The 17,766-nt window shown below is 43.2% G+C and overlaps 1 protein-coding gene across 6 annotated transcripts in view; it reads right to left on the reverse strand.

The window, feature by feature from the left end:
- Window positions 1–17,766, reverse strand: part of CD37 (CD37 molecule) — an 89,916-nt gene that overhangs the window by 32,238 nt on the left and 39,912 nt on the right. For 4 of the 6 annotated variants that reach the window (XM_075605482.1, XM_075605484.1, XM_075605480.1 and 1 more), the window contains one exon: window positions 927–1,005. In XM_075605482.1, coding sequence (XP_075461597.1) covers window positions 927–1,005 — 79 coding nt within the window. Of the gene's footprint in view, window positions 1–926; window positions 1,006–5,419; window positions 5,523–9,763; window positions 9,788–17,766 lie in introns of those variants that run through there. The other 2 variants (XM_075605486.1, XM_075605481.1) reach the window with 2 other exon arrangements.

Here is a 17,766-nt window from a genome sequence, read left to right on the forward strand (position 1 = left end):
TTCAAGCTCCCCCATTTTATCTGTCAGGCTTCTTGCATTAGCAAGCAGAACACGAATCTGAACCACTCCCAAAAATCTCTCTACCTGATCCGCAATGTGCCGAACCCGAGCCCACAGGAGACAACAAACTGTTTGATTCATACGGTCATGGAAACAGATTTCACTATCTACCTTCCTAATAATGCAGTCCCCTACCACCACAATCTTTCTTGGTCTCTGAGTATCCCGGGTCCCCTCTGTGCTGGAGGAACTATTCACCTGGCTGCAATAGGAATCAGTTTCCCCCAGCCTTGTCATTCTTGACCTGACACCCCCAGATCTTCACTCAATATGGCAAATCTATTGAGATCAGCTCAGAACTTCCATTCACTTCTATAGTGTCTGAAGATCTCCCACCATGCCACTTCTATTGCTTATTTTATTTCAATGCTTTCTTTGTATGCCTTATAGTCTGCTTTATTTTACAATGTTTTCTCATACTATATATTGCTGCACTTGGCAGATGCTACATGTTGAATATAATTATTGTACATGTTGAATGATTTATAAATGATAAAGGCTTGTCATTAATAATCGTGGCTTGGGAGACAAGGTGGATTGAGAAGAACAATCTTGTTGTAAAACAATACTAGCTGTTTCCAACTAAAGTGTTTGCCACTTAGGGGCAAAGCAATGCATAGAAGGGGTGAAATAATTGCCATGTAGGGTAAGCACAGGACCGCTCAGAGTTATGTTTTACAACAGAAGCTACTTGGTGCTTCAAGTAGACTACACACCGGAATCTATTCTATAAGAGACTCTCTAACTGAATGTCTGAGACCTCTTGCAGGAGATGCACTGGCTCAGAAATCATTGACCATGAACGATCATTTGTGATGAACATTAAAAACAGAGAAATGGCAAAACAAAATCCACACAGTACTTACGAAGAAAAGTAGGTTGAACACAATCAGGAAATACTTTGTAATGCTCAGGCAGCCCTTGGTAGCCATCTTCTTTCTATTCCTGTTCAAGAAGACATAAAAGCGAGATGTTATATAATGCTTACTTGAACTCCATTTGTGTCTCTCATCATATGTTTCCATTGGATTAAAAAAAAATTGCTTGTAGTACAAGTTATCACACAATGGTAGTTGCAGCCTATTGACTGCCTGTGCTGTTATTGACCAAAACATGTATTTCAATGGATTAGTGCTGGCTTAAAAATGAAGACTTTATTTGTCTATGCGACCAATGAGACTAGTGACCCTACCTTTCAAAGAGCGAGACTTAACCGACCTTAATACATTGACATTTTGCCAATTCCCTAAAATATCTTTTGACATTGGGGAATTGTAATGCATTATTACATCTAGGATTGCTGCCAATTTAAGGAGTAAGTGTGAGTGTAATGAAAAATTTCCATACCGTATTTTCATATTCCACTGGAAGAAGGGAGGAAAGCGAGAGGTGACAGCAGGAAGTGTGGGTAACAAAGGATTTTGAGCAGCTAGCATGTCAGCTATTCTTTTCCACTCCATTAGCGCAAAGTGGGGGGCGCGCCAGACTCGCTGCGGGGGGCGCGGGGTTTACAGAGGCCCCACACGTGCATCCCGAAGGCATTTAAATTAATGCCGGGGAGCTTCAAGGCCTGTTTAAATCTTATTTACCTTGATTCAGACGCTCCTGGTGACGTGTCGCCATGGCAATGCGGCGTCATGTGATGTCACGTTGCCATGACTATGTGACATCACGACGCCAGGATGTCTGAATCAAGGTAAGAGGGTGGTGGCGTGAGGAGAGGGGGACAGCCAGCAGGGGGGCCCAGGGGAAAAAGATTGTGCCCCCTTGTTCTAACATGTCACTAAACAGGAATCACGTCCTACCAAAAAATATTCCAGACACACTTATTCACCATAAGCGGGTGGAGGTGATAGGTAACTGGGCAGGGTTGGAAAGTGGCACAGAAATAAACATGATGCTGGGATCATAATCGGGGCCGCCAACAGAAATCTTGCAGCCCAGGACAAATGCAAGGAGCAGCCCCCCCCCCCCCTCCCATAGCACACCTACCATGAAAAAGTTTTTGTAGGGCGCGACTTTTACTTAAATGGCAGTGTTGTGAGCCCTATTTCACACCTCACGAGCCCCCCGCCCCCACACTTTACTCCTCGCGAGCCCACTCTATTTCCTTCCCTTTTCCCATGTATTTCTCTCCCCTCTGTCTCACCTCTCACTCTCCCCCCTGCAGCAATTACCCCACTCTCACTCAAACCCTGCCACCTGCCTCACATGTATTTCTCTCCCCTACTCCTTCTTTTCCTCACTCCCTCTCCCCCTTCCGTCAATTACACCACTCTCACTCAATTCCCTCCCCCCATAAAATATATACAAAATATACCCCCAAAAAACCACCCCAAAGCAAAACACTTCCCACCTCCCCAAATATATACAAACCCCCCAAATAGATACAAAAAAATACCTCCCCAATACATATAAAAAGACTGCCAATACATTATATAATATATATATAAAAATACATATAAAAAACAATGATATATAAAAAAAACAATGCATATATATTAAAAAAAACAATGCATATATATTAAAAAAACAATGCATATACAAAAAAACCCCAATGCATATATAAAAAGCCCCAATGTATATATAGTTACATAGTTACATAGTAGATGAGGTGGAAAAAAGACGTAGATCCATCAAGTTCAACCTATGCTAAATTTAGACAACAGATACTTTATCCTATATCTATACTTACTTATTGATCCAGAGGAAGGCAAACAAAAAAACCCATTAAGGGGAAAAATGAATTCCTTCCTGACTCCAAGAATTGGCAATCGGATTAATCCCTGGATCAACATCCTTCCCATGTATACTTATTTGGTATATCCTTATATTCCTTTCCCATCTAAAAAGATGTCCAACCTTTTTTTGAACAAATCTATTGTATCTGCCATCACAGTCTCCATGGGTAATGAATTCCACATTTTAACTGCCCTTACGGTAAAGAACCCTTTCCTTTGTTGCTGGTGAATACAACGTCCTGAAGGAAAGCAGAAGTAAAAACGTTGATGCAAATCACTCCATCTTATATTTCCATTCAAAGTGCATGTTTTAATGATGAAAAATATAATATTTGGTGTAATGAAAATGGCAGGGAGTATTAAGTATTTTAATCAATCTGGTGCTTCATGGGTTAATGTGGTTACTGTTTGTCTTAAAAAGACATGATATTGTGTTTATGACAGGTCAGGACCCTTCCTGTGCTGACCTACAAAGAGGGTTTAATTGGGGGGGGGGGCCTCACACTGAAGGCCCACTAAAAGTGATGTCACGTATCAAATGAAACCGCAGGTCACGTGATGTCACATGGCACGCAGCTCCAAGGTAGGGTGGGGGAGGGCCCGAGCACCGGGACAGGAAAGACAGGGGAGCGCAGCAGCAAAGGTTTGCGCTCCCCTGGGTTAAGTTTTAGGGTAGGGTTACGTTTAGAGTAGGGTTAAGTTTTAGTGTCGGGTTAAGTTTAGGTTAAAGTTTAGGGTAGGGTTAAGTTTTAGGGTCGGGTTACGTTTAGGGTACGGATAAGTTTAGGGTAGGTTAAGTTTTAGGTCCCCGTGGAATGTTTTTCTGAAGGGTTTGGGATTGGTGGATTTTGTAATGTGGGTGGAGCTAAATTGGCAGTTGGGCTAACTGCCAGAAAATAGTCAACCATTTCAGGTTAACACAGAGAGTAGCAGAAGCCCCTGCACCTCGTTCTAATGCAATGCAGTGCTTTCTCAAAGCAGCATATTGCTTCCCCCTGGAAGAGAAGTAGTTAGCAAACCTATACTAGATAATTAGGCTTTTAGTATTGTCACTCAGGTAATAAAGCACTAAGTGAACATTAAGACAAAACACATCTTGAGGTAATTTCACCTTATGTAAGATTTCCAGATCAGGTTCCTATAAGCTATTACATGTAAGGGAAAAAAGCAAGAGCTTCCATTTTCCCTGCTATGGAGAACACTTAATGCTGCCATCATGTTACATCACTCTTCTTGGGACATAATGGCTACTCAGGAGTTAGTTTACTTTTAATCTACCTCACACTGAGGGGAAAAGCAGGGAAAACATCAGCTTCTGCTTCAATACACTATTACCCCAATAATTATATAGAGCCAGCTCATTGCTTTACAGATATATTATGGAAGACACAATAAGTTGAAGAATAATACAATTATGAAGACGGGCATATTACATAGGAGTAAACATTGACAGGAAGGAGTCCTTGTTTGAAGAGCTTACAATCTAACTGGTGTAGTGGGGGACATAGAGACAACGGGAGTGCAAATTTCATAAGGCAAAGGTAAGGCTGCGCTTATAGTGCTGGCGATGGCGACGCTGACGTCACGCTACGGTCGCTGAAAAAATCAAATTGAATGACTTCCAGCGATCGCGACCAATCCACCGCGCCGCTCCTACTATAAGTGCACGCGACAGCTTCAATACATTTGTTTTGAAGCGACGTCGCGTCGCTGTCGCTGTCACTATAAGCGCAGCCTAAGGGGGGTGCATATGCAGCTGTTAATGTGGTCATTTTACAACGCCGTGGAAATGCTTGCTTGTAATGATGGGGAGAGGGAGAGCTGGATAGATAGTGAGGGGAAGAAAGTTTGAGAGGTAGGGAGCAGCACGAAGAAAGAGCAGTAGAGACACATGGGGCAGAAAGAAGACAGCCTTGAGAAGAGCAGTGGATGTGATCAGCTGTGTAATGAGTAATGAGAGCAGAGAAATAAGGAGGGGCAGAGGAGGAGAATTTTGAAGGCAATATTGAATTTAATGGGAAGCCAAGGGACGTGAGGAGGAGAGAGGTAGGGACAGCTCTCGGGCAGTGTTATAAGTGTGTGTGTGTGTGTGTGTGTGTGTGTGTGTGTGTGTGTGTGTGTGTGTGTGTGTGTGTGTGTGTGTGTGTGTGTGTGTGTGTGTGTGTGTGTGTGTGTGTGTGTGTGTGTGTGTTCAAACCATAGGAGCTCACTGGCTGACTTTTTTTTCATTAAATCAGTTCTGTAGTATTAGATAATATTGCATTTTTTAATTATTATTATTATTCAACTCTTAATGCCATTTTTAATTCGTTTTAAAGCATCCTTTGATTTCTGTAGCAGGTTTAGCCCACCAATCAAGCAGTGCAAGATTTTTGCAACACTTTCCTGTTTGTATAATTTGTTGCCAACATTCCCAGCAGATTGGGCTGTAAATTGGAACAATAGATAATGTTAATATAAGGATACATTGTAGCTGTTAAGTTACACTAACTGAAGCAGCTATTATTAGCGATGTACCCAGGACTTACCCGGACCCGGCAGCAGGGGGCTGGGACCGGCACCCGGTTGGAACCGGCGCCGGGTAATTTCAGAGTAGCTGAAAATACTTTAACACTTACCTGCAGCTGGCGACGGAAGGTGAGTAAGACCGCGGCGACATCTGGGAGCAGCAGCAGATGTCCTGGTGGTGGCGGTGGCAGCAGCAGGTCTGTGTTCAGCTGGCGGGAGCAGCAGGAATACAGCACACAGCTGATGGCAGTGGAAGCCGGGGAACCATGTGACCGGAGCAGGAGCGTTCCTATTGGACAGCCGGCTCCACCCCGGCTGTGTTCTGTATTCCTGCTGCTCCCGCTGGCTGAACACGGATTTCTGCTGCTGCCCCCATCCCCACCAGAACGCCTGCTGCTGCTCCCAGATGTCGCCGTGGTCCTCCTCACCCTGCAGGTAAGTGCCGTCCGGGCACATTGGTTTATTTTGCCCGGGTACCTGTTACCCAGTTTTCTGAAAATGTAGGACCCGGTACAACACTAGCTATTATGTTAGTAACACCATAAGGATTTGTACAGATTTAACGGTATAACAGGAACACCAAGCGATTGACCGTTTAGGTAAGATTGTAGAATTGTACTTTGTCACATGCTTTACATATACTGTACAAATAAGAAAGAAAGAAAAAAAAGGTAGTGTTGCTGCTTTAACTAAAAAACAGAATGACATACAAGTAAGGACAGACTAGCGTAGGCAGATACAGATGGTAATGAGTGCCCTGCTCCCAAGAGCTCACACTCTACAGGGAAGAAGGGGCAATGCTGAAACAGAAGGTAACGCGTCTGCTCATTGTGGGGGTGGATAACGATGTGATAACTATCTTTCTTTCTTATTCTAATCTCCAGAAGATATCTAACCCCATTACAAAAATACTGTGTCTAAACAAGTAGCAGAAAAGGTCATAGAAAAGGTCATAGAAGTCTATGAGGCTACTGAGCCGACTGTAAGAGGCGACATGCAGTGTATAACTTTACCCATATTAATAAGGAGAAGCTCGGAATACTGAGGCTGACTGTTGGGATTCAAATGCTCACAGGCCCTAATTCTATCAAATGTGATGGTGCCGATGCGCCGCCGTTTGACGATAAGCCCCACAGACTTAAATTGAATTTTTGTGCGATGGCGCTGGATCGGCCATATTGCACTTTAAATAATAAGGCCAGAGAGTGAGAGAAAGACAGGGAGACACGGTAAATTAGTGATATAGGTAGTTAGCAAATTAAGTGTTAGTGGTAGGAATATGCATTTAGTGTTAGGAATTAAAATGTATGTGTGGTTTTAATTAAAGTATATAAATATTTGTTTTTATTTGTGGACAGTTATTTATTTTGCTCTGCAGCATGGGGCAGTTTATCGACCACATACTCTTTACCCCCATTGCAAAATCAATGAAAGTTGATAGGTCGTTGCTTCAAAGACCATTTGCTGCGACCTGCTGTTGCAGTTCCAATGTTTACAGCACTCGGGAGAGGTTGAGGTAATATCAGGCATACCCCGCTGATTGGAAAGTTTGACATTAACTGATGATAACCCAATTTGTGAGTAATGTCACCTTCCTCCGGCAGAATCAGAGAAATCACTTAAAACCTGCACTTGGTGATCTAAGCAAAGAAATTCTGTTCCAACATAGACTAAAGTTAATTTGAAAGCATCGAGTGAGAGTGAATATTACAACAGGAAGAGTGCAGGGTTTTTTAATGTGGTTACTCACCTCTGATTTATGAGCGCTGGAAACGGTTTGCTGTGCAGAGCAGGAAGATGGAAAGTGTGTTCCGAAGAGAAACACTTCAGCAGGTGGAAAGCAGGAGGGATTTGCTTTCCTCTGCCAAAGGGCCAATACCGGGGTCACTTTCATATTTAAGTGACCAGAGCCAAGCAGTGCTGGCAGCAGCTTAAAGAAAGTAGTGGTCAAGTGCCCGATTTTAAATATCGGCGCAATGTTCTCTTGATCTTCTGTTACAAATACTTATACAATGTTTATGCTAGAAAACCAGAAAGGGAAAATGTAACTTTATAAATAAAAATGTAGTGGTAACCTGGGTTTATAAAAAAAAATAAAAAAGTTGTTGTACCCATTAGTACATTCATATTATTGTAGCACATGGAACGTATATATGTCTTAGGCATCATAGGTTTTTTTTGCAAACCCTTGCCGCGTGCAAGTCCAGTTTGGTCTATATATGAACTGAAGCAAACTAATAGACCCAGCAGGGCTTGCTATGCCTTCTCCCTTTACTGTCTAACACCCTCGATGAGTAGAAAAGTAGTTTGCTGCAAGGCAGTGTGAAAAACAATGCAGTCCCCTCTGGGATTGAACGGGCTAGTGAGGACATCTGAGTAAGTTGAGACAGTTAGAAGAATGTCTGATCAGTAGTAAAAGCGCAGTTAATAAATAAAAACAGCATTGCGCTTAAATGCAGCAAACCACAGTCCTTTTAAACAAGGGGTCAAACCACAACTTTAAAAGTCTTATAGTATTAAAACATGGAGTAAGTAATCTTCTTTTAACACTACACTTTCAATAAAAAGTCAAGTGGGAGTTTTGGTTTGTAAGTAAGAATAAAGAAAGTAGTGATACTAAGTATGTGATACCAGTACTCTCACACACAGACAGCTGTACATATTCCCCCCTCTAAATAATGATTAGTATGTCTTCAGGCTCCTAAAGTCAGGCCAATAACAGAAAATCTGAACATCAGGCTGTAACACAGAGGAACTGTACAACCACCTGTTTCTTATTTGTACTTTTTGAAAGGAAATGCATGCTTATGGTTTCTCACAAACAAGAACACTTTGATGAGAGACTAAATAAGTTTCCGTCTGTGGCGGGGACTTCTGCAGTTATTTCCGCGTATGACAAATACCGCGTCCTATTCTTACTGTTTAGGTGCAGATTTTGTACATAGCTCATTTACAAAGGCCAGAAATTACACACCCGGAAATCAGCCGTACAGATACTGAACTTTCTATTTAACAACCTCTCTGTCAAGTTGGTGCAATGCAGAAAAAAAGCCACACAATAAATACATTGGAAATGTTGTCAAATGTATGTTTTTCATCCCCTCTTGTCTTAGATAAATGACCTCATATTCTAGTAACTATGCGCAGAAGAACCTGGAATATATGGCTATGGCTGAGTGTTTACGATTAGTATTTGGAGCTGGAATTGTGTTTGGAAGTAAATTTATCTCAGTCTCAGGGATTATTTCCACTTTTCAGGAAATGTTACAATTTGCAGAAAATGTTACCGGTACTGCGGTCAAAAATGTCAAATCTCCATGATTCCAGGAATATGGACAAACCCATGTCAGATTTCTGTAGCAGACCAATGCAGACCTCTCAGACACTTTCTTATCCCTCGTGTGCACTCAGTCGCTCTCACTGGAGCTGTGATCTAAGAACATGAGGGATGTAGAATTACAATAGCCAAGCTTGTGTCCGTGTGATTGCTAGAGAAAAGCGGCCTTAATGATTCACAGATGCTATTTCCGGTTATGTATCCCCATCCCCCATCTTACACTCTTTCTTGGAGAAGGTAATCTCCCTTTCCCGCCGTACCCTTCCCCAAGTCATTTTATTCCTCAATCAAGATTGTCTTGATTAATAAGGATTAAGACGTGATCTTCAAAACGTAGAAGTAGAAACACTATCCTCAGCACCAAAATCTAGGTTGTTAGTGTGACAGTAGGGGTAGATTTAGCTGCTCTTAAAAAAAAGTGTGTGTGTGTGTGTGTGTGTGTGTGTGTGTGTGTGTGTGTGTGTGTGTGTGTGTGTGTGTGTGTGTGTGTGTGTGTGTGTGTGTGTGTGTGTGTGTGTGTGTGTGTGTGTGTGCTAGGCATGCACATTTTAAGTGAAACTTCTATGTGTTTTGTCACAGAAATTGTGTTTGTTAATTAAAAATAGAAACACAATTTCAGTGCCAAAACACAAATAAGTTTGACTTAGAACGCGTGTTTTAGCTATATGCACTTCTATATTTATAGTAACTGTGAATTCCTCGTGTGTGTCACTGTGTGTGTGTATGTCTCAGTGTGTGTGTGTCACTGTGTGTGTGTCAGTCAGTGTGTGTGTGTCACTATTTGTGTCTTTCAAGTGTGACTCCCCCCCCCCCTCCCTCCAAGGACACCACGCTCAGTGCTCATCCCCCCCCCCCCTCTCCTCCGAGCTGCAGGGACACGGCACGGTCAGCACTCTCTCCCCCCGCCCCCCCTCCCTCCGGTGGTACTGTTTTATGTACTGGAGGTTTGTGGAATCTTTTTCCAATCAATTCACTTTTATTCAACGCTGCAATTCTATCTAGTGTACTGATCCCTGGTGTAATTGTCCTGTTCTCCTGTGACAGTTAGCACCTTCCCCTGTGATTCACAGCCCTGTTATAGCAATCACCTCCCAAAAAGGTTTGTTTTTTTACGTACCTGAGCCGAGGTGTCCCCAAGAACTGATCTGTGGTCCCTTTTGCACATGGTTTTAAACAAACAAAAAACTACAAATTTAGCCACATGGTCTTTCTCCCGATAACATAGCACATTTCCATTGGCTGTCGGAGAGAGCCCTGACCCTGTGGCTATTTTGTGTTCACCTAGTTGTAAGTATTCTTGCTTGGCGATTGGAAAGCCGGTGACACCCGTAGGTCAAGGGAACTACAAATCAACACGTTCAGTTAAAGCCACCTAGTTCAGTTAAGCTATAAATAAATAAAAAGCCCCCAAAATTGCCAGCAGCACAAAGGATTTCATTCTAAGTACAGCGCTGCATACCTCGTTTCCTACATGAAAAAAAATATTATCATAGATGTTAAGGGGCTTCTGCTGTGTTGTTCAGACATGTCATAAGAATATCTGATAGCACCCAAGACTGTTTATTGTTCAGAGCCTACAGGGCATAAGCCCCTGACCTCAATGCAGTTTTCTTCCATAACTTGATTACATCTACAGTACATTATAATCTCACACGATAACACAACACTAATTTACCACGTGTATTTTACAACCCCCATGAGCAGCTTCCAGGAAACAGGAGGTTACATTTTCTGAATAATTCAGGGTACGTTACAAAGGTCCATAACACTTAGGCAGCTTTTACACACATTTTACTCACTAACTCAAAAGATCGTGATTTTAAACCTTAGATAGGTGCACATTCATATTAGAAGGTACAGCTCAACCCCCTTATAACGCTGTGCTTGGGGTCCAAAGAATCACATTGCGTTATAAGCGGATCGCGTTAGAAATAATGTACAATTGTATGCATTGTACAATAAAGTATTTAAGATACCAATAATCGTGTTGTAAGGTATTCAGAAATATGACATTTGGAGCCACACTTGCATCGCGTTATAAGCGGATTCGCGTTGTAACGGATCGCGTTATAACGGGGTTGAGCTGTAAAATATTTGGTCTACAGTCTAGGGGTAAGATGACACATTCTACAGTAATTCAGAATTCATATTTCCAATAGGAGAAATAAGGAATGTGTTTTGTTCTAAGTTTTCCAGGTGGATGGGATTCACTCATACAGAGGTTTACTATTATAATATAGTACTGTCCAAGTTTTATTTCATTTCTAATAAGTTTGATTAAACAGAATGCTGAAACAGGTCAGTTAAATTGAAAATAATAACTGGGCCACAAATCAATTGTTAGCACTCAAAGCTTTTCCCTGCACATCAGTAACTCTATAAACAACGGTACCCTATATTGCTCCACTGACTGAATCAGACAACACGAAAAGGTAAGTGGAGGCTGCACACCATGGCAGCAGCAGAAATCCTGGTCCAGGGATAACATGTGGGATAATCCAAATGAATATGGAAGAAGGGAAGAGAATCAGGGCACTACGGATTTCAAAATAAAGTGAATTTATTCAGCCAAAGGAATCGACGTTCCGGGCCAGTTTGTCAGCCTTTCTAACACTTGAGAAAAGCCGACCTACTGGCTGAAACGTCGATTCTTTTGGCTGAATAAATTCACTTTATTTTGAAATCCGTAGTGCCCTGATTCTGAATCAGACAACAAACCTATTATCTGGCCAGGGTTTGGCATGGGGGGTATGAAACAGGGGTGGCCATTGTCATAAAGTATTTCATATTGGAAAGGAATCCTAATAGAGGTATATTAGTATTTTACCTGGTAGTGTTAGGACCTGTGAGCAGGGTCTGCCTTGTCGTAGCTCACAGGCTTACAACGCTGTGGCCAAAGGGTTAAACTAAATGACCCTTTTCAAGAGAATATATAAGTATTTTACTGTGTATTTTTGTCATATTGCATGTAGCATTGGGCTTCTCGGTCGCTTGTTATATACATTTACCACACTCAATAGCACTCCTTTTTGACACTTATATACAGTACATATATATTTTGTGGGGGCTCAGGGGTTCCCAGAAAGAGCTTGCTGGGGTTCTGTGTGTTGTTTGGAAAGGAACAGGTAAGCAAAGAAACATACCGAACTTTACAACAACTTACATGACTGTTTATTACACTTGCTCTTTGTGATAATATATACATAGGACTGACTGACACTCGTGAATCTGTTCCTTTGGTCTATTCCATTTTCTTTGGCAATCTTTCACTTTTCCTTTTACTTTATGTTTAGAAATATACTTGTGTTTGGTTTCCGCTGATGTTAACATATGCAAAGGTTCAAAGCGTATGAACAAATGGGAAGTAGGATTAAAGCAATGAAAAAGCAATGAAAAAGCAACACGATTGGACCCGTCAACGTACAATGGATTCTAGAAAAGAAGAAAGACTGGTTTCAATTAAGTGTAATTTCTCTGGCCCCCGTCTGTGTAATGTAATCTACCAGCACCTCATCGTGCTATACAATTTGCAATCTGCATACACAAGCATACATGACAAAATATGCATATTTTAATAAATGTACATAAGTAATATTTAGGGTGTTTCCTTCTCAGCAAATATATTTAAAACATGAATTGTCTTCAGGCTACCTTGGGTGCAGCAATGCCAAATGTGTGGCTAATCTTGAACTCCTCTAACATAATGACATTTACTGTGTGTATGCATATGTAGGACAGACCTCACTACTGAGTTCCTAGAACAGAGTGGCGGAAGATATCCAGGTCAATGGATAAGAAGAACCAGAGAGAGGACATTTCAATCTCGATCATTTTTCTATCTAAACTAATTCGTAGGTGCTTAAATGTTTCTGCCACAATATAGCCATTAAAAGTGTACATTGTGTGCAGTAAGGCAACCAAGGGGGTAACCAGCAAAATGCTAACTGCCCTGCTGCGGCAGAGAGGGGGTTAACCTTTTTGAGTCTTTATGGGTTCTTTGAATTACCATTAATCAAAGCAATCAAGCAATTAAGAGAATCATGTTGTGTCTTGTGGTAAGGTGGTGAACTGGGTGGTCAGTTTGTTGTTAACTCCTTTCACACACACTGACACTCTTCCATGTGGGCAAGCGTGTGCGTGACAATTTCCATTTTAGGATGGACCCAATTTAGAATTATATTTTAAAGTAATTGAGTATGGAGACTCCTAAATCATGACAAACTCGGATTCCTTGCGTCAGTGAAAGGATGCAATGAAATTTGTTCCATGTCAATGCAGGCCCCTGGCATCACATCGCTGCTCATACTATAAACAAAAACCTTCATGCTAATCACCTCTTGGTAGAAGAGGTCAGGCAGAGGTGGGGAAGTCTTAGTTACTGTGCTGCAGATGTTCTCATGGGTTCCTTGTCTTTGCTGTATCTTGTATTGTGGAGGTTTTTTTTTACCTACCAAACCTTATTGCCGGGGAGTGCAATCTTTTTCTCCTGCGCCCACCTGATGTCTGTCCCCCTCGCTGCGCCCCTCCCTTACCTTGGTTCCGGCGTCACGTTGCCGTCATTTGACGCAGCGTTGCCATGGCGAAGCATCTTCAGAAGCCGTCTGAACAAGGTAAGTGAAGTTTACAGAGGCTTTCTCCGCATCCCCGGCACTTAATTTAAGAGCGCGGCTTAGGCTTAAGGGACTCCTCCGAGGAACCAGATGTGAAGACTTAACAAAATTCTGAGGGTGAGTACTAGAAATCCTTGGGCCAGGATATTCAAGACAAAGATTCTGATTTTAACCCGGAATTTCTGGATCCATTGTTTAAAACAATGAGCGATGCGCTGGAGAGATTGACGATACATTTTTTTTAAATCCTCAGGGTGTTAAGATAAAATCGAGCAATCGTACTATGGTACCAAAAATATGTCCAAACAAGGAAGAATGAAGAGCAGAAGATTGATGGAGGTGGTGAACATATTACAGATTTTCATAATCCAGGCGAACAGAATTTTTTAGCAGATTATTTGAACAACCAGATTATTCATCCAGAAGAGTGGCCATTGCACATCCTAGTATTCAACCTAATCAAGCAGCGCTGCGGTCAACCCAAAATAGACCTAATGGCCATAAGTCTCAACATAAAGGCAGAGCATTTCTGCTCAAGGGTCTTTCACCCAATAATCAACGAGAGTTGATGCTCTGCATTTCCCATGGAATTTTCCTCTTGCCTAAACATTGCCGCCAATCCTACTCAATCCAAAAGTTCAAGAAAGATTAAAGAAGACAAACTGAAAATTATATACATTTTTCCTTATTGGCCAGGGAGAGCGTGATATGTCCAACTAGCAAACATAGCGGTAGAGGTTCCGTGGCCTGCGAAACCTTTATTTCACAGGGCCCATTACAAAGGGTTCATTATCCAGTGCCACAGAGGCTAGACCAAGAAATCGTGATCCTTTCATACTGTCCAAACAAAGGCAACCAGAAGGAAGAGATATTACATATCCTTGAGATCGTCAGATGCTTAAAGTGATATTTGCACTAAGTGCAAAGCTTCAGGAAATCTGATAAGACTCTTTGTCCTCACAGAAGGGCAAGCAGCATCTAAAGGCACGGTTACCCGCTGGATTACATTGTGTGTCAAAAAAAAGCATATGAGGGGGAAAAAGAAACAAGTGCCAGAGAAGGTTAAAGCGAATTCGACAAAGGCAATGGCTAAGTCCTGGGAATTCAAGGCACAAGCATCCCCCACAGAACTGTGTAGGGCTGCAGTGTAGTCCTTCTTCAATACCCTCATCAAATATTACAAAGTAGACATCCAGGCCTCAGCTGACGCAAGCTTCATGGCTGTTGTGTTAAATAAACTTGGTTTGCTGAAGCATATACAGTATCATGTTTTTTTCTTTCGCCCAACGATTTCTACTGCTTTGGTATATTCCAAAAGTGCCCACCTAGAGTCCATTCATGGCAGTGGGCACAATTTTTAACCCCCTCCTCCACTTCCTGTGTGTATTAATGATTTCTTATGTTATATCTTGTAGCTGGAGACTGTAGGTAGTGGGAAGTCCTTTTTATAGGACTCACTACAGAAGAATTTCCTGTCCTACCTTGACAGATGGGGCAGAGCAATCCAACAGTGCCCACTGCCATACACGGACTCCCCTTTTCCAAATGATGGATTTTTTTTCAGCTTGGGTTTCAGAAGGAAACATAAATATATATATTTGCCAATGTAAGTGCCGTGACAGGGGACGATTCAGTCTGGAAATAATTGTAAAACTGCCGTTTTTATAGCTTTTGTTCAGATATTTAAGAATAATATAAATAGTTGGTGCAAACTAAATATCCACATTCAAAATGATATGTTGACATACAACTGAAAACGGATTATAATAATATATATTTGATCTTTTCTTCTATAGTGCTGACAGTGTACGCAGTACTGTACGTAGAAATTCACAGGCACAATGAAGATAGCTTTAGAATCGCTACATATAAAAAGATATGCAGTGGGGTATTATTAACAACTATACGCAGAATTTATGCGTAAATAAATATTATACGTTCTGCATGTTCTGCACATGACCTCAACAATAGGAGAACTGTTGTTTAAAACTGTCATTTGGAATCTGTTCCAGGTTCCCTTGGCAGCAAAGGGTTTGCTGTGGCATACAATAAAATTCCTGGCAAAAACTGTGTACTGTAGCACTGCATTTACAGGCAGTCCTCGGTTATCCGACGGAATCCGTTCTGGAAGTAGCGTTGGATAGTGAAATCGGTGTAAAGCGAGTCCCATGTTAGGCCTGGGACATAGTAGGTTGATCAGCGCTGGGCAGCGCTGACGCTCATGCTCACCTGCTCACGCAGGAGATTTTTCTTGTCCCTGCATGAGCGTCAGCGAGCGCGCTTGTGTGCAGGGTGGGAGCCAGGCGGGAGGCGGGCCGGGAGGCGGGGCTAGGGCGCCACGTCACGGCGCTGAAGTCACAGACTGCCATTGGCTTTTGGCAGTCACGTGACTGGCTCTGCGCTTGCATGAGCGGCAAATTTAAATTTTGCCTGTCTCCTGCATTTCCACACGCCTCCGCACGCCTGTGGAAGCGCCCTCTAAAGCCGCGCTGATAGGGATAATGTTTCCCCTCAGCGCGGCTCAGCGCTGCTCATCCTACTATGTCCCAGGCCTTAATCAGTGGCGGTGAGGGTCGGATAACGCATTCAGGCGTCGGATAACGCATTCCGGTGTCGAAAAACAGCCCATAGGGTTGCATTGTAAAGCGTTGGATATGCCATCCGTTGTAACGTGAAACGTTGGATAACGAGGACTACCTGTACAAATCCATTTAACACTGATTGGAGTCCGGTATTAAAAACTAGACTGTATACAGAAGTATACAGATAGGCTTTGAATTGGGCGATTGATGTTCATGTTCATTCTACATAGCCTTGCACGATGTTCCTAGAAACCTAAACACACCCTCATGCACACAGACGGGACCCCCCCCCCCCCTCTCTCCTTATAACGGAGAATGGAAAATACAAGAAGTGAAGTTCCCCTCTGGATTTTATTTCTACTTGGCAAGCATTTCTCCCAGAAGAAACTTTCCAGCCCGAACTCCATTTCCTGCCAGTTCTGGTTTGGAAAATGTATTTTTCAGCATTCAGATCCTTGTAAAGAAAAGCGGATTAGATGACAGATAATAAACCTTTTCGGTGCTGAACAGCCTCAGATCTGTATGACAATTGCTCAGCAATGGGTCACATGCCCCTGCAGCAGCTCACGGGTGTAAGGAGAAGATACAGTATTTCCACATGCTGCCTCCGAGATCAGCAACAAACTGCGATATAATATCTTGCAGAAACCCTGGCAGCAAAAGGATTTCGATTCCCCTCCCCCACCCGCTGAACATGTGCACCTCTTATCTGCTTTATTTCCCCCATTCGATCCTTTTTCATTTCCTATATAAAACGGCCTCTTCAGTTCTGCTGCTGGTTTTCTCTGACCTGGTTTCCAGCAGCTGTGTGTGTCGTCCTTGCCTAAGATGACCTCAAATTAGTTACGACGTCTAGAAATCCAGCTTTGCCGCATCTTCAACTTGAACACGGTCCAGCAAACAGAGATATGACGGTCTGAGTGTAATTCTAGCCACTGACTACATTCATTTGTTAATAATCCAGTTTCTACATTCAACATTAGATAGCAAATAAAATAGGACTTGTGAGCACATTCACATATCAGACAGGTCTGCAACCCTGCTTTTCACTATTATCTCTTAACACAGCGGTCTCCTCCCCCAAACCACACCCCCCCCCCCCCCGCTCGACGTCAAATGAACGTGACCCCGCGTCAAGTTGCCATGGAGACGCGTTGCTGGAAGGCAAGATAAGTAAAGTTACTGAGAGCTCGCGCAATCCCCGGCATTTCTTTTAAATGCCTTCGGAGAAGCGCGGGGCCTCTGTAACAGCTGCACCCTCTCCCCCCAGAAAATCTCGCATACCCTTTGCGCAACCCTGTCCTAACATACAGTGTTTCCACTGCTGTGACGCGTCAGCCGCCAGGGGATGCAAGAGAATTGAGATCCCTAGCGTTGACGTGTCACGTGGTGCGCTGGTGAGCCTATCAGCGGCGGGGGCTGGAGCTGTCAGAACTTCCCCACCTCCAAAATGTAGGGGGGGGAAGTGTGTGTATGTAAGTGTATATGTATCTATATGTGTTGTGTGTTGGGGGAGGGACGGACCGACGGAGGGATGGGTGGACCGACGGAGGGATGGGCGGACCAACGGAGGGATGGGCGGACCGAAGGAGGGATGGACGGACCGACGGGACCGACCGGGGGGAGGGAGCAGCACGGAGAGCGAGCAGCAGAGGGCATGTGTGTGGGGGGGGGGAGCTGCTTACTTTCCAGCATACTGCCGGCAGCAGCACCCTCCTGCAGCCCGGGAGACCCCTGCTGCAGCCATCTGCTCCAACCACGCCGCTCCCTACAGACCACAAATAGCGGTCAAGTGCCTCTCCACGCGGCGCCTGTCTGCAGTGAGGGTACACGGTCTGAGGCAGCGGGACCTTAGCCTGAAGCAGGCACAGGAGTGTAAGTGCCAAGCACAAAGACCTCTGTTTAATATGCTGTGAAGCCAGCTATTA

The sequence above is a fragment of the Ascaphus truei genome, chromosome 6 (assembly GCF_040206685.1).
Source record: "Ascaphus truei isolate aAscTru1 chromosome 6, aAscTru1.hap1, whole genome shotgun sequence".
Lineage (NCBI taxonomy): Eukaryota > Metazoa > Chordata > Amphibia > Anura > Ascaphidae > Ascaphus > Ascaphus truei.